Source organism: Gymnoscopelus braueri, assembly GCF_963280865.1.
Source record: "Gymnoscopelus braueri genome assembly, chromosome: 7".
NCBI lineage: Eukaryota > Metazoa > Chordata > Actinopteri > Myctophiformes > Myctophidae > Gymnoscopelus > Gymnoscopelus braueri.
In genome coordinates this window covers 18,729,670-18,755,349 of record NC_137608.1, presented here as the reverse complement: position 1 = coordinate 18,755,349, position 25,680 = coordinate 18,729,670, and the positions used below count along the sequence as shown (strand labels likewise).

Below are 25,680 nucleotides of genomic sequence, written 5' to 3'. Positions count from 1 at the left end.
ACACGAGCGCGCACTGTGCCTTTACAATCGATATGACACACCTCCCCACCCCCCAAGACATTTTCTCAACGGATCTGCACGATTCACACACATGACCTATTTGGATTCAAAACGGCGATTTTCGCCGAAAAGCTACAAGTTTGCTTGCCTGTAAACTCCTTTAGCCAGATTCCAACACCCAAATCTCTGCTCACTCGCTCACTCCACACTCGGTCAACCAGCTTAACCCATGTGTCCCAAATGGCCGAGACCGGAGAGAGAGTGAGCTCTACAAGACGCTTGGAGCTTCTAACAGCGAGTGTACAATCAGTGTTCATTACAGCCTGTTCTCGTCCGCTCACCGGAAGTGTTGACTGCCTATCTGTTCTGTTATTGGATGGACCGTCTCCTCAGGCTATGGGATCGAACAGTGGCGGCCCGTCAATATCTTCCTTGAATAAATATTACTTTAAAATATATTCTATATATGTTTTAAATGATCAAACCAACAAGGTAAATATTATATAGTGAATGACTAGTGAGTGAAATGTATAATCTACCATAAAAGTAGATAAAAAACATTCTACTGTGCCTAAACTTAATGCTGTGTGCTCAAAAATCTTTAAACATTGACTCGCAAGTTAGTTCGCGCATGCGTATAGTTCTCTCTTCAATGCAAGATAACGGCATTTCCTTGGGCGCAGGTTTGCTACGCCTCTAGCACATAGACATCTATACATAAAGATATCTATACACATACATATTACATATCTATACACATAGAACTGTACTGACTGCTGCTGCTCATTCCAACTGCTGAGCTTCACTTTCTATGCCTGTTATGTCTATGCTGACTGAGTTACGCTTCGACGCACAACGGTATCGTCGATGTACAAGCCCACATGCGTCGCGGAGGTGACTTGTTGTGCGTTTGTAGATCAGCGATTTTCTATGTGCGATACCGTCGTGTGTTGAAGTATAAACCAAGCTTATTGAGGCATGAAAAGCACCACAACTCACTGAGTTCTCAAACGATTTACACACGGTTTGGTTTGTATGATACAGGATTAAGAATGCTGGCTTTCATACCAAAATGCTTACATAGATAACGGATTCGCGGATTGCACGCTGTGTTCATGATTTAAGGGATTTTGTTTCAAACAGAGCATTCCTGCAAACTTTAGAAGCCAATCTTAGCCAAGACCCGTTTCATTTACTGACTATAGAGATACTGTGTACTGATTTGCGTGATGTTTGGACAAAATCTGTAGCAGGAATATCAAAAACTGTGTTTTTCAATAAATCGGCCTCCTGGTGCCGCTATAACATGGCCCATGTGAAGATTTCGGGGCAGTGGTTCTGCTCTGGCATTCAGGGAGTGTGTGTGCACAGTTTCGCTGCGAGTGGAGATTAGCTGCTCACAGACGGACGGACGGACAGGGTGCAAAACATAGTCTCTAGACGTCCTAGACTCTTCTCCCTTCCCTAAAACACCCTGGACAACACTCCACACATCAGAGACTCGTCCTCCTGGCTCCCAAACTGTGAATAAACTCCCCATTGCAGTTAGAACTGCAGATTAACTACAATGTTCCACAGTAGTCTGAAGAGTCACCTCTTCAGACTCACCTTACAGTAGTGCACAAAATAGCAGATCTACAAGCTCACAATGCACCGCAATTTGATACGAGTTTGTAGGTCTGCTGTTTATTGGGTCCATTTGGTTAAACTGAGGTTAGTGTCTTAGAGCTGTTGTGAGTACATTATTGTAAAGGCAGCTCACTTGTAAAGTTGTATATGAACCACACAAGGATTTATGTTTTGTTTTTGAGGAGATGGACATGTTCACACTTGGTAGGCTAAGCCTATACCATTAATTTATTTTGGTTGACAATTTAATTTAATGTTAAGATATTAATGTTTGAAGGAGAGTGATTATACACACATCACAATAAATCATCAAAACACCATCCAGAGAATGGTCACGAAATTGCCGTTTGGGACTCATTACTCATTAATACACTTGACTCTGTGTATTAATGAGTAATGACTGGTTTCTCTCACCTTGTTTCCTTGCTGCTTCTTGGAACATCTGGTTGGTGTAGTGGCTTCCACCGTTCTTCTCCACCATCTGGTAGATTTTCTCCAGCAGCTCATTGACCTGAGAGGGATCCTTGTCTTCGTTGTTAAAGACATGATAAAAACCACTATATTTTCTGATTAATTCTAGTAGATCTGAAGAATCTTTCACAAATTCTTCAATTGTTTTATCTTTAAGCTCGTCACCATGAGTGAAGAGAATCATGGTGTATTTGTCTGAACATTCTCCAAATTCTTTCTGAATCTTTGCCACAACGTTCCTCTCCTCTTCTGTGTATCTCCCTACACTGATCACAGCCAGGAACACATGAGGACCAGGAGCAGCAAAACGAATACAGTTTGTGACCTCTTGAATGGTTTCATTATTACTGAACTTAGTGTCAAACAAGCCTGGAGTGTCAATAACAGAAACCTTTCTACCATCCACTACACGACTGGCCTGACTACAGGTCTTTGTCACTGAGTTGAATGCACCTCTGGATTCAAATGCTTCAGGACCAAGGATGGTGTTTCCTGTGGCACTCTTTCCAGCTCCAGTCTTCCCCACCAGCACAATCCGGATTTCTTTATCATTTATGAGATCTGAAAGAAAGAAAGAAAGAAAGAAAGAAAGAAAGAAAGAAAGAAAGAAAGAAAGAAAGAAAGAAAGAAAGATAGAAAGACAGACAATGGCAGCATGTATTTATGAATTCATCATTTGAAGTGTGTTGATCATGTTACAGCAACATGACTTTAATTGTCTCCGCCAGGCCGAAAGGCATGGCGAGAGAGTATGTTTTACCCCCTGTCTGTCCGTCCGTCCGTCCGTCCGTCCATCTGTCTCTGAACAGCTAATCTCCGGCACTGTTGGCCCGGTCACTGCGAAACTGTGCACACACACTCCCTGGATGCCAATTCAGAACCTCTGCCCCATTTTTTTTACATGGCCCTGTTATAGCGCCACCAGGAGGCCGATCTGTGCAAAACCCATTTTGGGATATTACTCCTACAGATTTTACCCAAACATCACACAATTCAGTACACAGTATCTCTATAGTCATGTGATCAACACGGATCTGTTTGATTTTCCATATTCCATCCTGATTGGCTAAGGTTGGCTTCCAAAGTTTGCAGGATTGGTTCGTTTTGAACTAAATGCCTCAAATCATGAACACAGCTTGCGTTTTCCATGAAATTTCACATGCACATTGCCACTAGGCCGAGGAAGAAATGCCAGTTGAAAATCTTCAAATCAGCCTCATGGTGGCGCTATAAAAGGCCGATTTGCGTTTTTAACTATAACTGCACCGATCTGCGTGAAACTTTGCACGCATACTCCCTAGAGGCCAAGGAAAAACATCTGCCCTGCATTTTTCACATTAGCCTTTTATAGCGCCACCAGGAGGCCGACTTATGTAAAACATTTTTTTTTAGATTAAGCCTTCAGATTTTATCAAAATGTCACGCAAATCGGTACACATGATCTCTATAGTCATGTGATCAAGATGGATCTGTTTGATTTTTCATATTCCATCCTGATTGGCTAACATTGACATCTAAAGTTTGCTGGAATGGCCCAATGGCCCGATTGCGGTTGAACTTTGCACTTTTGCACTACGTTGAAAAACTAACGCCACCCTTTTAACATTGCCCTATTGTAGTGCCACCAGGAGGCAGGAAATTTGGTCCAAACATCATGAAAATCAGTACACATTATCTCTATAGTCAAGTGATCAAGATGGTTCCGTCCGATTTTTTATATTCCATCCTGATTGGCAAATTCCGAACATTGCTGGCCCACAATGACCTACCTAATGTGGCGGAGACCTGTGCTCCAAGGAGCACTTTTTCTAGTTGGTGCATAATTTAAAGTTTAGGCTCTCTAAGTTATAGAAGGCTATGAATTAGAACAAAATGCCTCAAATCATGAACGCAGCTTGCGATTACCTGGCGGAGACCTGTGCTCCGAGGAGCACTTTTCTAGTTATATTTCATACTCATTTTATTTAGCTAACTAAAACTCCTCACAAAGTTCAGAAACTTAACTTTTGCAGATTATTTCTCCGTTTCAATAATAACAATTGGTATTGTATTTTATATTGTTTTTATCGTTGATTCGATTTTTGGTCAAAAATCTTTTCTTAATAAACTTGTTTTTTTGTATTACCTATTACTGTAATGTTACCACAAAATTGACTGAAATAAACTAAACTAAACTAAAATTAGTCACCTTTACAACGAGGTATAAGTTGTAAGGATTGTGCAATCGTGGAATGAGCAACACAGCTAAACATGTGGGTAGCACCTCCAAACAAGTTGCCAAAATGACCCAATATACTTCTGTTGGTAATCACTGTCGTTTTGAGCGACCTGCCACACCTGTGACTGGCACACACCTGTGACTGGCACACACCTGTGACTGGCACACACCTGTTGGCCGGTGAGGGCCAGTCACAGGTACGTGTGACTGGCACCTGAGCATGGGTCTTGCAAATCTCTGGAAGATAAAAAGCCTATGGTCCCTCAGTGAATCAACCAGTCTTCTTGAGGTGTTGTCTTCCTGGTACGGCCACTTCGTGGTCTGTCTTTGACTTTACCAGTCTCACGGAATGGTACCAGGGGCTGACACCAAATAATGCTGCCACTCTGCGTAACGGAACACCAGCTTCCACTTGCCCCATTGCACGGGTCTTATCCTTAAGGGACAAACGTGGCATCTTTCCATGGGAGCAATGTTGCTGCTTGGAGCATACACACAAACTCAACAAAGTTGCAGAACCCATGCTCAGGTGCCAGTCACATTGTAAAGGTGACTAAATCAATGATAAAAATGATATAAAATACAATACCAATTGGTATTACTGAAGGGGAGAAATAATCAACCGAAGTTAAAGTTTCCGAACTTTTTGTGAAGAGTTTACATGTACATTACACTACTAATCATCAAAGGGGGTCCGGGGACCCCCAAGGGTCCTTGAGGGGGTTCCAGGGGGTTCGCTGGCAGCAGTGGCACACTATTATACTATTACTCTGGCAGTCAAAGAGTTCATGAGTAATGACTTGTTTCTCTCACCTTGTTTCCTTGCTGCTTCTTGGAACATCTGGTTGGTGTAGTGGCTTCCACCGTTCTTCTTCACCATCTGGTTGATTTTCACCAGGAGCTCAGTGACCTGAGAGGGATCCTTGCTTTCGTTGTTAAAGACATGATAAAAACCACTATATTTGCTGATTAATTCTTGTATTTCTGGAGAATCTTTCACACGTTCTTCAATTGTTTGACCTTTAAGCTTGTCACCATGAGTGAAGAGAATCATGGTGTATTTGTCTGAACTTTGTCCAAATTTTTCCTGAATCTTTGCCACAACTTTCTTCTCCTCATCTGTGAATCTCCCTAGTGCGATCACAGCCAGGAACACTTGAGGACCAGGAGCAGCATAAGAAATACAGTTTGTGACCTCTTTAATGGTTTCATCTTCACTGAACTTAGTGTCAATCAAGCCTGGAGTGTCAATAACAGAAACATTTCTACCAGCCACTACACCACTGGCCTGACTACAGGTCTCTGTCACAGAAATGGATGACACCTTGGCTATAAATGCTTCAGAACCCAGGATGGTGTTTCCTGTGGCACTCTTTCCAGCTCCAGTCTTCCCCACCAGCACAATCCGGATTTCTACATCATTTGTTATGAGATAATCTGATAAATGAAGAAAGAAAGAAAGAAAGAAAGAAAGACAATGGCAGCATGTATTTATAAATTCATCATTTGAAGTGTGTTGATCATGTTATAGCAACAATGTTTTAATTGGTGCATCATTTAAAGTTTAGGCTCTCTAAGTTATAGAAGGCTATGAATTAGAGGGGCTAGAATTATTATATGTCATACAAATTTGATTTAGCTAACAAAACTCACAAAGTTAAGAAACTTAACTTCGGCCGATTATTTCTCGCATTTCATATCGTTTTTTTTATTGTTGATTAGTCACCTTCACAACGAGGTATAAGTTGTAAGGATTGTGCAATCGTGGAATGAGCAACACAGCTAAACGTGTGGGTGGCGCCTCCAAAAAAAGTTGCCAAAATGCCCCAATATGCTTCTGTTGGTAATCGCTGTCGTTTTGAGCGACCTGCCAGTCACACACCTGCTGAGAGGTGTGTGCCAGTCACAGGTGTGTGACCCTGAACATGGGTCTTGCAACTTTGACAGAGATCTCTGGAAGATAAAAAGCCTATGGTCCCTCAGTGAATCAACCAGTCTTCTTGGGGTGCTTTCTTCCTGGTACGGCCACTTTGCGGTCTGTCTTTGACTTCACTAGTCTCACGGAACTTGTTTGTAAATGGTACCAGGGCTGACACCAAATAATGCCACTCTGTGATCATTGCACCATGGGCCTTATTCTGAAGGGACAAACCTGGCATCTTTCCATGGGGGCAGTGTTGCTGCTTGGAGCATCAACACAAACTCAACAAAGTTGCAGAACCCATGTTCAGGTGCCAGTCACACACCTGTTTGACCATGTTTGGTCCAGAATGATAACACATTCTCTACTGTAAGAAGCTCTTATTAAATTGAGTTATTTTGCAGTGTCATAGATGCACATGGCGTAGTGTCATCAGTGGGTCGTACCTAGGGGGGAGGAGTCGGCTTGGGGGAAAACACAGATTTACCCCAGCTGGTATAGACCGAGGTATGTGGGGTTTTCAAACTCATATGCTGTAAAAGTATACCAATTTAAAAAGCAGGCGTCATGGCTTGCCAGATCACAGGCACAGAACCTTGTTGCCACTTGACAAGGAACGCTACATTAGCAAATTAATCAAGAGACCGATTGGAATGTTGTCCTGACTGGACAGAGGATCCAACACAACACAATGGCCTGAGGTTATCTGATTTAATCGCCTGGTAAGAGACACTATTACATTTTCTATAGATATGATCAATTAAACTTATTACTCATAATATCAAAAAGCAAAAGCCATTCATTCATCAATGATGTTTATAAAACACGTTTTAGTGAATTCCAAGTACAGGAGACATCGACTTTAGAAACACAGTTCAACATTACAGTCATTTAGCAGACGCTTTTATCCGAAGCGACTTACAATACGTGCATTCAACATAGGTAGGGAAACAAAACTACTAATCACCAGAAGTCTCTTGTGCATTTTCAGCTAAAACAAGCAACCAAGAGTATACCTAGTGCTAAGGTAAAAGTGCAATATATCAGCTACCTACAAAATAGCAAAATCAAATGAGCAAGAGCTAAAACAAATACGTGTATCGACTAAACAAGATCCAATAAAACAATAAACAATAAAGCAAGAGTTCGTACAACTAGTTAACAACAAGTAGGCAAGGCGAAGAGGAAGGGTAGTGATTCCAATTGTTAATCTGGTAATGAACACGGAGCTAAAGCAGTGTGTAAATCCTGCATGATATTAAATGGCGCACTTCGCCAAATGATAATGGCGTCGGTACGTGCCGTTCACAAAACAGTCTCTAAACTGTACTTCAAATTCACTATAAACATTATTGATGACTTAATGACTGTTGGGTTTTGATATTATGGTACGTTTAATTGATCATATCTTGTATTAGTGTCTCTACCAGGCGATTAAACACTGTGCATATGTAAACATGTTTTGTAACACAGAGGGAGACGGAGGGTAACCAGAAGACTCGCCCCAAAACACGCTCGCCCCCATTTTTTTCGTATTCTTGTATTTGTTTTACAGAGGATAAGGTTTGAAATAAGTTCAGGGTTAGGCATAGTTTTACTGATGTTCAGTTTAGAAATAAGGTTATGTTTTGGCACCGTTTTACTGAGGTTACGTTTAGGAATAAGGTTGGGTTTAGGCATAATTTTACTGAGGTTACGTTTAGGAATACCAGGTGAATGCCGGCGGGTTTGCCCGGGGCGACTGTGTTTTGGGGCGAGTGTTTTGGTATTCAGACGGAGATGGAGAGAGGGAAACAGATCTCCGATCTCAGTGGTGCTTGTGCTGAAACTTGACTCATGCAATAAGATATAAGGATAATCTGATAAACCACATGAACCCCAGTTTACGTATTCTGGGGGGAACATAAACCAAAAATTGCCAATCTAGCTCACAGTTACAACGCGTCGCGTTGTGAGCTCATAGATTGGCAATGTTTGGTCTTTTTAGTCTCATATATCTTAATAATAAGTCAACTTTCTGAGGGTGAGTGGACGATTGTGTTCCAGCTGTCCTTCTGATGGATTTTTCTTGGCTGTCAATGTTTCTATCGCCCATAAAATAGCTCTGAAAGTGATCCAAACGATCGTGTATGATGTAACTCTATGAGGCAGATCGTTCTGTTTTCCCCCAAGCTAAAATTGAATGGGGCGTTCCCGTCTATCTCCGTGTGTATCGATACCTGAATACAATTTCTCTTTAATAAGATAGCTACATGTGCCAGATAACACCCACATACAAATTACCAAGAGATACAAAAACCTTTTCTGTTGACACAGCCCTTACAACTGCAGTCATTCAGTCATTAGTAATACACAAAATAATTCAGACTTCAGCCTTTTTATAAACCATGTTTGTACTTAGGCTTTCTTGAAAATATAAATTTAGAGAAATTTAAACATAAAAGTAGTAGTAGTAGTAGTTGTGAGATTTAAACCTACATAGACTTAGGAACCACCAGTAGAATGAATCACCTCAGAATACAGAGTGATAATAAAACAGAAGACTTACCTGAAGTCTGGTCTGCTGGATTCACCAATGGATTCATCTCTGAAACACATTAGAGTAAAATCATGTGTTAATCTGCACTTGAGGAACTATTAACCCGTTGACTGGAGCTTACAGTATGTGTGGTAACACTTCATGAATATTATATTTTATTAAATTGTTGCTTAAGCAAATACATATATACATATATTTAATTATTATGTATACTCTATTTTGTTTAACCATAATAAAATGACATATGTAGTACAGCAGTTGATTGCATGCAGTGGAACTCAGTACATCATGGATTTATCTTACCTGCATCACGACTATTTTTCACACCTACAGGGGAGAAAGATTACAGGTTAATACACATCATGTTAACTCTTACAAACACTATACATTGATACATTTACTACATGAACACATGTTTGATCAATCAATTGGATCAAGAAGGTTTGACATGTTCTGTAAAAGTGGAGATGTGAGACAGTGATTGGTCAGTGGAGACAATTTACATTTTCACATTGTTATCATTATATATAGTGTGTATATCATTGTTATCATTACACATACAGGATGCATGCACGCACGCACACACACACACACACACACACACACACACACACACACACACACACACACACACACACACACACACACACACACACACACACACACACACACACACACACACACACACACACACTTTTTTATATTATTACTTGATTGTGCCCCCATTGGCCAATTCCGTCACTACATCTAAAAGAAAGTTCACTAAAACTATTTCATGCATACACATTTTTATAAAACAAAATGATTGATGAAGAAATACAATGAATTAATTGTATTATATTTGGTTTCATAATAAACAAATTTTTGAGCGGACACATAGGCCTAGTGACTTGATGTGGTTTCCCTGTAGTCTACACAGGTGATAGAAGAGTGTTTAGAGTCAGCAATTCATATGGATTCAAGTAAAGCTTCAACACACCGTAACAGCAACAACTATCGAATAGTCCTCTCCAACACAAAGCTGGGATGTCTGTAAGAATAAATAACAAAATAAATCCATTATTGTTTGAAATGTTATATGGCAGGGAAATAATAGTGCTTAATTCTTTCACTATCACATTGCAATATGGCTTATTACTAAAACTAGAACTTTGGCCGCACTGCGCGCGGCTTCAGCTCTATATCATATGATTATTATATTTGATTAAGATATATGATCTTATAATAATCATGGGGCACGTATAATCATTATCTAATAATCATATAATATAATGAATCATCATACATCTTATTAAGTAATGTGTTCACAGAGAGACAGACAGGCTAGATATAGATAGATATATAGTTAGATAGATAGATAGATAGAATATTCGTTTTATGCTGATGGATAGATAGATAGATAGATAATGTACATTTGTTTGTACTCAAGTACTGTACAAATGTGAGGGGTTTTAACTTTACTGGGTTATCTTCAATTTTCAGTACTTGTACTTCTACTCGACTACATCTCAGAGGCAAATATTGTCCTTTTGTAAACTGTAGATGTATATAAATTATATCCATAAATTATTACACAACCTGCATTAACCACTGTATCCCTATATACTTTGGCTATTTTAAAATAGCCAGTGTACACGCTCACAACGCGTGGCTTTGCGAGTTGTTGTGAGCTTGTAGATCAGCTGTTTTCTAAAGATTTTTCAACATGTTGACTTATTAGAGGTTGCACATGAACTCTGCAGCCGCACTGTGTCTCTCCAAGGCTGGTGATCATTTGGACGTGACATTGTGTGACAAAAACCCACAAAATACACCAAAATAACACTGTTCAACGGGCTAATTAGATTGCATTGTTGACATTGACCACACTAACGTTCATACAGGTTGTTGATAAGATGTTTAACATAGCCAGCTCACAGTGGTGGCTTATCCAACGGGCTTTAGGTGCTGAAGCACAGTTAAGTAAAGATAGAACGAGATTCACGGATTCGCCGGATTCGCAACAGATTCACTCTTACGGCCTCAATAGCTATTGAACAAAACCATCCTAAATCACAAAAAACGTATTGTTCTTATCCTGATTTGATAAAAAACTAACTACAACATGCTGTGAACCCCAGAAGGCTAACCTCCGAGTGTATGAGATTATAATAGCTTTGCGGGCAGCAGACGGCAAGCGGAGCGGTTAGGGACCGTCTCCAAAGTGCAACACCCAAAGTGAAAATATTCAATAACTTTACTTATATGCAAAGTATCATCACCAAATTTACACCACATATCAATGGTGCACACATGATTGCACTACAACATTTATTTACTAAAATAAATAATTTAATTAATTTTGGTGAATTTTAAAGAGGAACTTTGCTCAATAGCGTACCACTTATGAAGTGTAGGACCATGAAAATCCCTATTAATACTAAGGGGCTCCCCCATGTCATACTACAGCAATTAGTTTGTTACATTTTCAATTTGTTTAATTTTGGTGAATTTCTATGTGCAAATTTGGTCGATAGCTTAACACTTATGAGGTGTAGGACCATGAAATTCTATTTTCACCTCTAGGGGGGTCCACCAGGTCAAACTACAGCAATTAGTTTGGTAGAATTTCATTACGTTTACCGAGATGCACAGAAATACACAGTAGTATGCTGAAAAACAGACATACAGTCAGCCCCGAAGGCCCCCTCCCCTCTTTACCCCCCCACTACCCCCCCCACCCCCCCATGCCCAGAAATATAAGGAAACATGTACAAACACAGACACCTCCTTCCCTCCTCCTATCTCTCCTATCCACCCTTCTCCCCCTCTCATCCTCAACCCCCCCATCCACATACACACAGGCACGCACACACACGTGCACGCACGCAGGCACACACACACACACACACACACACACACACACACACACACACACACACACACACACACACACACACACACACACACACACACACACACACACACACACACACACACACACACAGACTGTGGCCCCAAATGACCCCTCATACAGAAATTATACATTGTATCACCTGTGCCCACCCAATGCTCCAACTATCCAATCACAATAGATCTGGTACACTTTCTCGCAAGCTCCATATCCAATCAGAATAGCTAGGGTACACTTTCTCGCACTCTCTCTCCCACCTACTCATCACATGGGCATAGAATAAGTCAAAGTAAAGAAATCCACCAGAATTTATATCATTTCAGCCTTCAACATGCAGAAGAGATTTAGTGTTGTAGTGGCTCTCCAGCTAGAACAATATGAAGAGCGTCAAAAATGAAATAAAGATCATAAAAACCTTGTCTGATTATCATTTGAATCAACTGAAGCATGAGAAATATTACCCAAAATTAAATAAACTGGTTTATTTATGAATTTAAACTAAATCAGTAAAAACGCCTAGCTCTCTCAGTGTTTAATGTGATATAGTAACGCATAAATGCAAGTATTTGCCATATATATGATATGAATTGTTTGGGATTGAGATAAAGTCAATGTATGATGATCATTTGTTAAGTTAAAATTCATATTAGTATTGTTTTTTAAAACAAATATCCCCCGGGTCAAAATGACCCGCGAACAGAACCAGTGTTCGAACCAGAGTTGAATCCGAACAGAACTTGAGGGTTAACACTTATGGGATGTAGGACCATGAAACTCCTTATCACCACTAGGGGACTCCCCAGAGTCATACTACAGCAATTAGTTTGATAAAATTTCATTTAGTTTAATTTGGGTGAATTTGTACGTGGAATTTTGCTCAATAGTTTACCACTTATGGGATGTAGGACCATGAAACTCCTTATCACCACTAGGGCACTCCCCAGAGTCATACTACAGCGATTAGTTTGGTAAAATGTACTTTCGTTTAATTTTGGTGAATTTCTATGTGGAACTTTACTCAATAGCTCAACACTCATGAGATGTATGACCATGAAACTCCTTATAACAACTAGAGGACTCCCCAGAGTCATACTACAGCAATTAGTTTGGTAAAATTTACTTTAGTTTAATTTTGACTAATTTTTACATGGTATTTTGCTCAATAGCTCACCACTTATGGGATGTAGGACCATGAAACTCCTTATCACCATTAGGGGACTCCCCAGAGTCATACTACAGCAATTAGTTTGGTAAAATTTCAATTCTTTTAATTTTGGTGAATTCTTATGTAATCTAGTGATTTTTATGTGGAACTTTGCTCAATAGCTTAACAATAATGAGATGTAGGACCATGAAACTCCTTATCACCACTAGGGGACTCCCCAGAGTCATACTACAGCAATTAGTTCGGTCAAATTTCATTTCGTTTAATTTTGGTGAATTTTCAAGTGCAATTTTGCTCAATAGCTTAAAACCTATAGGATGTAGGACCATGAAACTCCATATCACCTCTAGGGGGCTCCCCAGAGTCATACTACAGCAATTAGTTCGGTCAAATTTCATTTCGTTTAATTTTGGTGGATTTTTATGTAATCTAGTGATTTTTATGTGGAACTTTGCTCAATAGCTTAACACTTATGAGATGTAGGACCATGAAACTCCTTGTCACCACTAGGGGACTCCCCAGAGTCATACTACAGCAATTAGTTTGGTCAAATTTCATTTCGTTTAATTTTGGTGAATTTTTATGTAATCTAGTGATTTTTATGTGGAACTTTGCTCAATAGCTTAACACTTATGAGATGTAGGACCATGAAACTCCTTATCACCACTAGGGGACTCCCCAGAGTCATACTACAGCAATTAGTTTGGTAAAATTTCATTTCGTTTAATTTTGGTGAATTTTCAAGTGCAATTTTGCTCAATAGCTTAAAACCTATAGGATGTAGGACCATGAAACTCCTTATCACCACTAGGGGACTCCCCAGAGTCATACTACAGCAATTAGTTCGGTCAAATTTCATTTCGTTTAATTTTGATGAATTTTCATGTGCAATTTTGCTCAATAGCTTAAAACCTATAGGATGTAGGACCATGAAACTCCATATCACCTCTAGGGGGCTCCCCAGAGTCATACTACAGCAGTTAGTTTGGTCAAATTTCATTTCGTTTAATTTTGGTGAATTTTTATGTAATCTAGTGATTTTTATGTGGAACTTTGCTCAATAGCTTAACACTTATGAGATGTAGGACCATGAAACTCCTTATCACCACTAGGGGACTCCCCAGAGTCATACTACAGCAATTAGTTTGGTAAAATTTCATTTCGTTTAATTTTGGTGAATTTTCAAGTGCAATTTTGCTCAATAGCTTAAAACCTATAGGATGTAGGACCATGAAACTCCTTATCACCACTAGGGGACTCCCCAGAGTCATACTACAGCAATTAGTTCGGTCAAATTTCATTTCGTTTAATTTTGGTGAATTTTCATGTGCAATTTTGCTCAATAGCTTAAAACCTATAGGATGTAGGACCATGAAACTCCATATCACCTCTAGGGGGCTCCCCAGAGTCATACTACAGCAGTTAGTTTGGTCAAATTTCATTTCGTTTAATTTTGGTGATTTTTTATGTAATCTAGTGATTTTTATGTGGAACTTTGCTCAATAGCTTAACACTTATGAGATGTAGGACCATGAAACTCCTCATCACCACTAGGGGACTCCCCAGAGTCATACTACAGCAATTAGTTCGGTCAAATTTCATTTCGTTTAATTTTGGTGAATTTTCAAGTGCAATTTTGCTCAATAGCTTAAAACCTATAGGATGTAGGACCATGAAACTCCATATCACCTCTAGGGGGCTCCCCAGAGTCATACTACAGCAATTAGTTCGGTCAAATTTCATTTCGTTTAATTTTGGTGAATTTTTATGTAATCTAGTGATTTTTATGTGGAACTTTGCTCAATAGCTTAACACTTATGAGATGTAGGACCATGAAACTCCTTGTCACCACTAGGGGACTCCCCAGAGTCATACTACAGCAATTAGTTCGGTCAAATTTCATTTCGTTTAATTTTGGTGAATTTTTATGTAATCTAGTGATTTTTATGTGGAACTTTGCTCAATAGCTTAACACTTATGAGATGTAGGACCATGAAACTCCTTATCACCACTAGGGGACTCCCCAGAGTCATACTACAGCAATTAGTTTGGTAAAATTTCATTTCGTTTAATTTTGGTGAATTTTCAAGTGCAATTTTGCTCAATAGCTTAAAACCTATAGGATGTAGGACCATGAAACTCCTTATCACCACTAGGGGACTCCCCAGAGTCATACTACAGCAATTAGTTCGGTCAAATTTCATTTCGTTTAATTTTGGTGAATTTTCAAGTGCAATTTTGCTCAATAGCTTAAAACCTATAGGATGTAGGACCATGAAACTCCATATCACCTCTAGGGGGCTCCCCAGAGTCATACTACAGCAGTTAGTTCGGTCAAATTTCATTTCGTTTAATTTTGGTGAATTTTTATGTAATCTAGTGATTTTTATGTGGAACTTTGCTCAATAGCTTAACACTTATGAGATGTAGGACCATGAAACTCCTTATCACCACTAGGGGGCTCCCCAGAGTCATACTACAGCAATTAGTTCGGTCAAATTTCATTTCGTTTAATTTTGGTGAATATTCAAGTGCAATTTTGCTCAATAGCTTAAAACCTATAGGATGTAGGACCATGAAACTCCTTATCACCACTAGGGCACTCCCCAGAGTCATACTACAGCAATTAGTTTGATAAAATTTAATTTAGTTTAATTTGGGTGAATTTGTACATGGAATTTTGCTCAATAGTTTACCACTTATGGGATGTAGGACCATGAAACTCCATATCACCTCTAGGGGGCTCCCTAGAGTCATACTACATTATTTAGGTTGAATTTCAATTTGTTCACACGGTCGCAACAGAAAACGCGTCGAGTCGATCGGCTAGCGCCTCGCTCAGCGGCGTTTTCCGTGGCCCATCATCACCAGAGACGGCGCCGCTCCGTCATGGATAATAAATACCAGGTCATCGTGTCGCTCCGTCATGGATAATAACTACTGGGTTGTCCAGTAGCCTCGTGCCACATATCAAGCGCTTCTCTCCAAACTTACGGTTCTCTCCAAACGTACTATTACATAATTGCTGTAGTTTTAAGTTTAAGTTTAAATAAGTAAAATTTAAATTTTAAATTTTTAAATTTTATTTTTAAATTTTTTAATTTAAGTTTAAATAAGACTTAGATGCCATTCGATGCCATTGGGTAGATAATGCACTTGGGGATAACCATACATCACTGAGGCCTTGTGGACATTAGCTACTCAGAGAGAGCAAGGTCTTGATACCACAAAAGATGTTCGACAAGAAGAGGACTAGGGATATAGAGGACTTGGGATATAGAACAGAATGACCCTGTTAGTGAATAACAAAAATGCTTAGAAACAAATCATAACATAACATAGTCATTTATGTTGCCATGGTAATATTTATAAGCTCTTATATGACATTAATGGTTAGTGCAGACCGCAAATGCGCACATGAAATTTTACCAAACTAATTGCTGTAGTATGACTCTGGGGAGTCCCCTAGTGGTGATAAGGAGCTTCATGGTCCTACATCTCATAAGTGTTGAGCTATTGAGCAAAGTTCCACATAGAAATTCACCAAAATTAAACGAAAGTACATTTTACCAAACTAATTGCTGTAGTATGACTCTGGGGAGTCCCCTAGTGGTGATAAGGAGTTTCATGGTCCTACACCTCATAAGAGTTGAGCCATTGAGCAAAATTCCACATAAAAATTCACCAAAATTAAACGAAATGAAATTCGACCGAACTAATTGCTGTAGTATGATTCTGGGGAGCCCCCTAGAGGTGATATGGAGTTTCATGGTCCTACATCCTATAGGTTTTAAGCTATTGAGCTAAATTGCACTTGAAAATTCACCAAAATTAAACGAAATGAAATTTGACCGAACTAATTGCTGTAGTATGACTTTGGGGAGTCCCCTAGTGGTGATGAGGAGTTTCATGGTCCTACATCTCATAAGTGTTAAGCTATTGAGCAAAGTTCCACATAAAAATCACTAGATTACATAAAAATTCACCAAAATTAAACGAAAGGAAATTTGACCGAACTAATTGCTGTAGTATGACTCTGGGGAGTCCCCTAGTGGTGATAAGGAGTTTCATGGTCCTACATCTCATAAGTGTTAAGCTATTGAGCAAAGTTCCACATAAAAATCACTAGATTACATAAATATTCACCAAAATTAAACGAAATGAAATTTGACCGAACTAATTGCTGTAGTATGACTCTGGGGAGCCCCCTAGAGGTGATATGGAGTTTCATGGTCCTACATCCTATAGGTTTTAAGCTATTGAGCAAAATTGAACTTGAAAATTCACCAAAATTAAACGAAATGAAATTTGACCAAACTAATTGCTGTAGTATGAATCTGGGGAGTCCCCTAGTGGTGATAAGGAGTTTCATGGTCCTACATCTCATAAGTGTTAAGCTATTGAGCAAAGTTCCACATAAAAATCACTAGATTACATAAAAATTCACCAAAATTAAACGAAAGGAAATTTGACCGAACTAATTGCTGTAGTATGACTCTGGGGAGCCCCCTAGAGGTGATATGGAGTTTCATGGTCCTACATCCTATAGGTTTTAAGCTATTGAGCAAAATTGCACTTGAAAATTCACCAAAATTAAACGAAATGAAATTTTACCAAACTAATTGCTGTAGTATGACTCTGGGGAGTCCCCTAGTGGTGATAAGGAGTTTCATGGTCCTACATCTCATAAGTGTTAAGCTATTGAGCAAAGTTCCACATAAAAATCACTAGATTACATAAAAATTCACCAAAATTAAACGAAATGAAATTTGACCGAACTAATTGCTGTAGTATGACTCTGGGGAGCCCCCTAGAGGTGATATGGAGTTTCATGGTCCTACATCCTATAGGTTTTAAGCTATTGAGCAAAATTGCACTTGAAAATTCACCAAAATTAAACGAAATGAAATTTGACCGAACTAATTGCTGTAGTATGACTCTGGGGAGTCCCCTAGTGGTGATGAGGAGTTTCATGGTCCTACATCTCATAAGTGTTAAGCTATTGAGCAAAGTTCCACATAAAAATCACTAGATTACATAAAAAATCACCAAAATTAAACGAAATGAAATTTGACCGAACTAATTGCTGTAGTATGACTCTGGGGAGTCCCCTAGTGGTGATGAGGAGTTTCATGGTCCTACATCTCATAAGTGTTAAGCTATTGAGCAAAGTTCCACATAAAAATCACTAGATTACATAAAAATTCACCAAAATTAAACGAAATGAAATTTGACCGAACTAATTGCTGTAGTATGACTCTGGGGAGCCCCCTAGAGGTGATATGGAGTTTCATGGTCCTACATCCTATAGGTTTTAAGCTATTGAGCAAAATTGCACTTGAAAATTCACCAAAATTAAACGAAATGAAATTTGACCGAACTAATTGCTGTAGTATGACTCTGGGGAGTCCCCTAGTGGTGATGAGGAGTTTCATGGTCCTACATCTCATAAGTGTTAAGCTATTGAGCAAAGTTCCACATAAAAATCACTAGATTACATAAAAATTCACCAAAATTAAACGAAATGAAATTTGACCGAACTAATTGCTGTAGTATGACTCTGGGGAGCCCCCTAGAGGTGATATGGAGTTTCATGGTCCTACATCCTATAGGTTTTAAGCTATTGAGCAAAATTGCACTTGAAAATTCACCAAAATTAAACGAAATGAAATTTGACCGAACTAATTGCTGTAGTATGACTCTGGGGAGTCCCCTAGTGGTGATGAGGAGTTTCATGGTCCTACATCTCATAAGTGTTAAGCTATTGAGCAAAGTTCCACATAAAAATCACTAGATTACATAAAAAATCACCAAAATTAAACGAAATGAAATTTGACCGAACTAATTGCTGTAGTATGACTCTGGGGAGTCCCCTAGTGGTGATGAGGAGTTTCATGGTCCTACATCTCATAAGTGTTAAGCTATTGAGCAAAGTTCCACATAAAAATCACTAGATTACATAAAAATTCACCAAAATTAAACGAAATGAAATTTGACCGAACTAATTGCTGTAGTATGACTCTGGGGAGCCCCCTAGAGGTGATATGGAGTTTCATGGTCCTACATCCTATAGGTTTTAAGCTATTGAGCAAAATTGCACTTGAAAATTCTCCAAAATTAAACGAAATGAAATTTGACCGAACTAATTGCTGTAGTATGACTCTGGGGAGTCCCCTAGTGGTGATGAGGAGTTTCATGGTCCTACATCTCATAAGTGTTAAGCTATTGAGCAAAGTTCCACATAAAAATCACTAGATTACATAAAAATTCACCAAAATTAAACGAAATGAAATTTGACCGAACTAATTGCTGTAGTATGACTCTGGGGAGCCCCCTAGAGGTGATATGGAGTTTCATGGTCCTACATCCTATAGGTTTTAAGCTATTGAGCAAAATTGCACTTGAAAATTCACCAAAATTAAACGAAATGAAATTTGACCGAACTAATTGCTGTAGTATGACTCTGGGGAGTCCCCTAGTGGTGATGAGGAGTTTCATGGTCCTACATCTCATAAGTGTTAAGCTATTGAGCAAAGTTCCACATAAAAATCACTAGATTACATAAAAATTCACCAAAATTAAACGAAATGAAATTTGACCGAACTAATTGCTGTAGTATGACTCTGGGGAGCCCCCTAGAGGTGATATGGAGTTTCATGGTCCTACATCCTATAGGTTTTAAGCTATTGAGCAAAATTGCACTTGAAAATTCACCAAAATTAAACGAAATGAAATTTGACCGAACTAATTGCTGTAGTATGACTCTGGGGAGTCCCCTAGTGGTGATGAGGAGTTTCATGGTCCTACATCTCATAAGTGTTAAGCTATTGAGCAAAGTTCCACATAAAAATCACTAGATTACATAAAAAAATCACCAAAATTAAACGAAATGAAATTTGACCGAACTAATTGCTGTAGTATGACTCTGGGGAGCCCCCTAGAGGTGATATGGAGTTTCATGGTCCTACATCCTATAGGTTTTAAGCTATTGAGCAAAATTGCACTTGAAAATTCACCAAAATTAAACGAAATGAAATTTGACCGAACTAATTGCTGTAGTATGACTCTGGGGAGTCCCCTAGTGGTGATGAGGAGTTTCATGGTCCTACATCTCATAAGTGTTAAGCTATTGAGCAAAGTTCCACATAAAAATCACTAGATTACATAAAAATTCACCAAAATTAAACGAAATGAAATTTGACCGAACTAATTGCTGTAGTATGACTCTGGGGAGCCCCCTAGAGGTGATATGGAGTTTCATGGTCCTACATCCTATAGGTTTTAAGCTATTGAGCAAAATTGCACTTGAAAATTCACCAAAATTAAACGAAATGAAATTTGACCGAACTAATTGCTGTAGTATGACTCTGGGGAGTCCCCTAGTGGTGATGAGGAGTTTCATGGTCCTACATCTCATAAGTGTTAAGCTATTGAGCAAAGTTCCACATAAAAATCACTAGATTACATAAAAATTCACCAAAATTAAACGAAATGAAATTTGACCGAACTAATTGCTGTAGTATGACTCTGGGGAGCCCCCTAGAGGTGATATGGAGTTTCATGGTCCTACATCCTATAGGTTTTAAGCTATTGAGCAAAATTGCACTTGAAAATTCACCAAAATTAAACGAAATGAAATTTGACCGAACTAATTGCTGTAGTATGACTCTGGGGAGTCCCCTAGTGGTGATGAGGAGTTTCATGGTCCTACATCTCATAAGTGTTAAGCTATTGAGCAAAGTTCCACATAAAAATCACTAGATTACATAAAAAATCACCAAAATTAAACGAAATGAAATTTGACCGAACTAATTGCTGTAGTATGACTCTGGGGAGTCCCCTAGTGGTGATGAGGAGTTTCATGGTCCTACATCTCATAAGTGTTAAGCTATTGAGCAAAGTTCCACATAAAAATCACTAGATTACATAAAAATTCACCAAAATTAAACGAAATGAAATTTGACCGAACTAATTGCTGTAGTATGACTCTGGGGAGCCCCCTAGAGGTGATATGGAGTTTCATGGTCCTACATCCTATAGGTTTTAAGCTATTGAGCAAAATTGCACTTGAAAATTCTCCAAAATTAAACGAAATGAAATTTGACCGAACTAATTGCTGTAGTATGACTCTGGGGAGTCCCCTAGTGGTGATGAGGAGTTTCATGGTCCTACATCTCATAAGTGTTAAGCTATTGAGCAAAGTTCCACATAAAAATCACTAGATTACATAAAAATTCACCAAAATTAAACGAAATGAAATTTGACCGAACTAATTGCTGTAGTATGACTCTGGGGAGCCCCCTAGAGGTGATATGGAGTTTCATGGTCCTACATCCTATAGGTTTTAAGCTATTGAGCAAAATTGCACTTGAAAATTCACCAAAATTAAACGAAATGAAATTTGACCGAACTAATTGCTGTAGTATGACTCTGGGGAGTCCCCTAGTGGTGATGAGGAGTTTCATGGTCCTACATCTCATAAGTGTTAAGCTATTGAGCAAAGTTCCACATAAAAATCACTAGATTACATAAAAATTCACCAAAATTAAACGAAATGAAATTTGACCGAACTAATTGCTGTAGTATGACTCTGGGGAGCCCCCTAGAGGTGATATGGAGTTTCATGGTCCTACATCCTATAGGTTTTAAGCTATTGAGCAAAATTGCACTTGAAAATTCACCAAAATTAAACGAAATGAAATTTGACCGAACTAATTGCTGTAGTATGACTCTGGGGAGTCCCCTAGTGGTGATGAGGAGTTTCATGGTCCTACATCTCATAAGTGTTAAGCTATTGAGCAAAGTTCCACATAAAAATCACTAGATTACATAAAAAAATCACCAAAATTAAACGAAATGAAATTTGACCGAACTAATTGCTGTAGTATGACTCTGGGGAGCCCCCTAGAGGTGATATGGAGTTTCATGGTCCTACATCCTATAGGTTTTAAGCTATTGAGCAAAATTGCACTTGAAAATTCACCAAAATTAAACGAAATGAAATTTGACCGAACTAATTGCTGTAGTATGACTCTGGGGAGTCCCCTAGTGGTGATGAGGAGTTTCATGGTCCTACATCTCATAAGTGTTAAGCTATTGAGCAAAGTTCCACATAAAAATCACTAGATTACATAAAAATTCACCAAAATTAAACGAAATGAAATTTGACCGAACTAATTGCTGTAGTATGACTCTGGGGAGCCCCCTAGAGGTGATATGGAGTTTCATGGTCCTACATCCTATAGGTTTTAAGCTATTGAGCAAAATTGCACTTGAAAATTCACCAAAATTAAACGAAATGAAATTTGACCGAACTAATTGCTGTAGTATGACTCTGGGGAGTCCCCTAGTGGTGATGAGGAGTTTCATGGTCCTACATCTCATAAGTGTTAAGCTATTGAGCAAAGTTCCACGTAAAAATCACTAGATTACATAAATATTCACCAAAATTAAACGAAATGAAATTTGACCTAACTAATTGCTGTAGTATGACTCTGGGTAGCCCCCTAGAGGTGATATGGAGTTTCATGGTCCTACATCCTATAGGGTTTAAGCTATTGAGCAAAATTGAACTTGAAAATTCACCAACATTAAACGAAATGAAATTTGACCAAACTAATTGCTGTAGTATGACTCTGGGGAGTCCCCTAGTGGTGATAAGGAGTTTCATGGTCCTACATCTCATAAGTGTTAAGCTATTGAGCAAAGTTCCACATAAAAATCACTAGATTACATAAAAAATCACCAAAATTAAACGAAATGAAATTTGACCGAACTAATTGCTGTAGTATGACTCTGGGGAGCCCCCTAGAGGTGATATGGAGTTTCATGGTCCTACATCCTATAGGTTTTAAGCTATTGAGCAAAATTGCACTTGAAAATTCACCAAAATTAAACGAAATGAAATTTGACCGAACTAATTGCTGTAGTATGACTCTGGGGAGCCCCCTAGTGGTGATAAGGAGTTTCATGGTCCTACATCTCATAAGTGTTTAGCTATTGAGCAAAGTTCCACATAAAAATCAATAGATTACATAAAGATTCACCAAAATTAAACAAATTGAAATTTTACCAAACTAATTGCTGTAGTATGACCTGGGAGAGCCCCCTAGTGGTGATATGGAGTTTCATGGTCCTACATCTCATAAGTGTTTAGCTATTGAGCAAAGTTCCACATAAACATCAATAGATTACATAAAGATTCACCAAAATTAAACAAATTTAAATTTGACCTAACTAATTGCTGTAGTATGACTCTGAGGAGCCCCCTAGAGGTGATATGGAGTTATATGGTCCTACATCCTATAGGTTTTAAGCTATTGAGCAAAATTGCACTTGAAAATTCACCAAAATTAAACGAAATGAAATTTGACCGAACTAATTGCTGTAGTATGACTCTGGGGAGCCCCCTAGTGGTGATATGGAGTTTCAGGGTTCTACATCCCATAAGTTTTAAGCTATTGAGCAAAATTCCTCATAAAAATCACTAAATTACATAAGTATTCACCAAAATTAAAAAAAAAAAAAAAAAGTACCAAACTAATTTCTGTAGTATGACTCTGTGGAGCCCCCTAGTGGTGGAATAGAATTCCATGGTCCTACATCTCATAAGTGTTAAGCTATTGACCAAAATTGCACATAAAAATTCACCAAAATTGAACAAATTGAAAATGTAACAAACTAATTGCTGTAGTATGACATCGGGGAGCCCCTTAGTATTCATAGGGATTTTCATGATCCTACACTTCATAAATGGTAAGCTATTGAGCAAAATTCCTCTTAAAAATTCACCAAAAGTAATTAAATTATTTATTTTATTAAATAAATGTTGTAGTACAACCATAAGTGTGCCATCGATGTGTGGTGTAAATTTGGTGATGATACTTCGCCTATAAATAAAGTTATTGATTTTTTTCACTTTGGGTGTTGCACTTTGTAGACGGTCCCTAGCGAATCTGTTGCGAATCCGTGAATCTCGTTCTATCTTTACTCAACTCTGAAGCACAGGGCACCAACCTGGGGGGGGGGGGCACCAAATGGCGTGGGGGAAAAAAAACCGCGAAAATCGGCGAAATTTAGAAGCAGAGCAGAGCAGGGCTTCCCCCCCCCCGTTGACAAAACGGTCCCGGGGGGGCACCGAACCGGGTCCAAGCACCGGGCACCGCGAAGGGTTAGTCCGCCCCTGCCAGCTCAGCTCGCCCTACTCTCACGGAGCCCTGTTGTTGCTGCGTCTGCCTGTAATGGCGACAGCAAGCTCTCTGGAAACTGGCCTCAGGATGACACGACCAATGAGAGTGAGCGCTTTCGTTGTTGCTAAGATACGGTGTATGGCACATGGGTCTCTGCCCCATAGCTTGTGGATCTCTGTCACATGATTGGCGTAGCCTGCGTTGCCAGGTCTGCCTTTTGTATAATCGATTTTGGTCTTATTTGGGCGCGCATTTGGGCTCGTTTGCATAGACCACGGCAGCGCTTGTTTCTTTCCGTTTGACTGATGTGGCAAAGGTGCTCATTTTGGTGAAACGAACCATCCGGAAGTAAATTGCGAGCTGGCGAAGTATTGGGGCATAATGCGTTTCATATAATTGTACATCCTGCAAGTACAGTAACGGTATGGGAAGCAGGTATGCTGGGAGGCAGAATATTGAATAATTTTTGTGAAAAGTTTGGAGTTAGTTGGGCCATGGGTCTGCTTGGATACCCTCCACATGCAATCATTTCGTCTCCATGAGTTTGCTTGTCAATTATAGTGGGAGGATAGTAGTTCTGTAAGATGTTGAGCTCTCAGGCTGTCAGCTTCTAGTGGAGCTGTGTGTGTGTGTGTGTGTGTGTGTGTGTGTGTGTGTGTGTGTGTGTGTGTGTGTGTGTGTGTGTGTGTGTGTGTGTGTGCGCGTGTGCGTGCATGTGTGTGAATTTGCAAATGCTGCACATCCATGACTCTGACAGAAGTACAGAAAAGAACAGATTACAAAATGGCCCAGGTATGTTTTAGGATTTGTCTCTCATGCAAAGGTGTGATAAAGTCAAGTGTGATTGGCTAGATGTGTAAAAGTCAAGTCCAAAGTCACCTCACTATTTACAAATAACAAATTTAACTTGAATAAAGTCACAATATTTTGGAGTTCACCCTCTGTCTTTTCCATCTTTTTTGAGTCAATTAACGAGAGTAGGAAGCGTTTCCTAAATATGTCATATTATACACATGTGTGTCTTTAAAATTAAAATGCCTGAAGAAGGTCTATGACCTTAATAAAAGTTCTCCTTATTGTTCAAGTGAAGACGGTGTGTGGGTTATTAGATTTTCATGTGATCCCTGCCTACGCACCGTCTCTGAGCTGATCAGGTGTGCATAAGACCTAGTTTTTCCTGTCTTAAAAATTAAAAAAATCTGCAAACAAAACATGTACACTATACCAAAGCAGACGGTGAACCACCTATAGGACAGCAGTCACTACCTCCTGAACTAGTGACTGCTGTCCTTTATCTTCAGAGGAAATTTAAATACCTATGTGAACAGCCTGTTCTAAAGTTCTAAAATTGGTACTACTACTAACACCTCTCAATTAGTTCCAACCCAACTCTCCGGGGAAACATTGTGAGAGCCAATCAAAGTTGGGGCCTGGGCACAAAATTTGCCAATATGAAGTTGTTGGATGTCTAATTAGGTTTTTTTTTGGGTGCCGAATCCATTCCAACTATTGCTTTTAGTAAAATCACTATCTGGTCATGAAATCGGCCACGGCTTATTTTTAAGGGCTCTATCCATGAAATTGTGGTGGCTGTAATTTTCACTTATACAATTTTGTTGAGTGGTATATTTTGATTATTGGTCTTCCTAGAAAGT

General features: G+C 39.0%; 1 protein-coding gene across 1 annotated transcript; it reads right to left on the bottom strand.

Annotated features, from left to right (window-relative positions):
• Positions 1-688: 688 nt before the first annotated feature.
• Positions 689-23,897, bottom strand: LOC308088926 (GTPase IMAP family member 8-like; the record flags this gene model as incomplete). Its single annotated transcript, XM_080433509.1, has 7 exons — positions 23,853-23,897; positions 9,758-9,808; positions 9,082-9,105; positions 8,788-8,826; positions 5,132-5,755; positions 2,044-2,661; positions 689-711 (listed from the first exon to the last, which is right to left on the bottom strand). The coding sequence occupies exons 4-7, from the start codon at positions 8,822-8,824 to the stop codon at positions 689-691; spliced, it is 1,302 nt and encodes a 433-aa protein (XP_080289635.1). The 5' UTR covers positions 8,825-8,826; positions 9,082-9,105; positions 9,758-9,808; positions 23,853-23,897.
• Between the last annotated feature and the right edge of the window lie 1,783 nt (positions 23,898-25,680).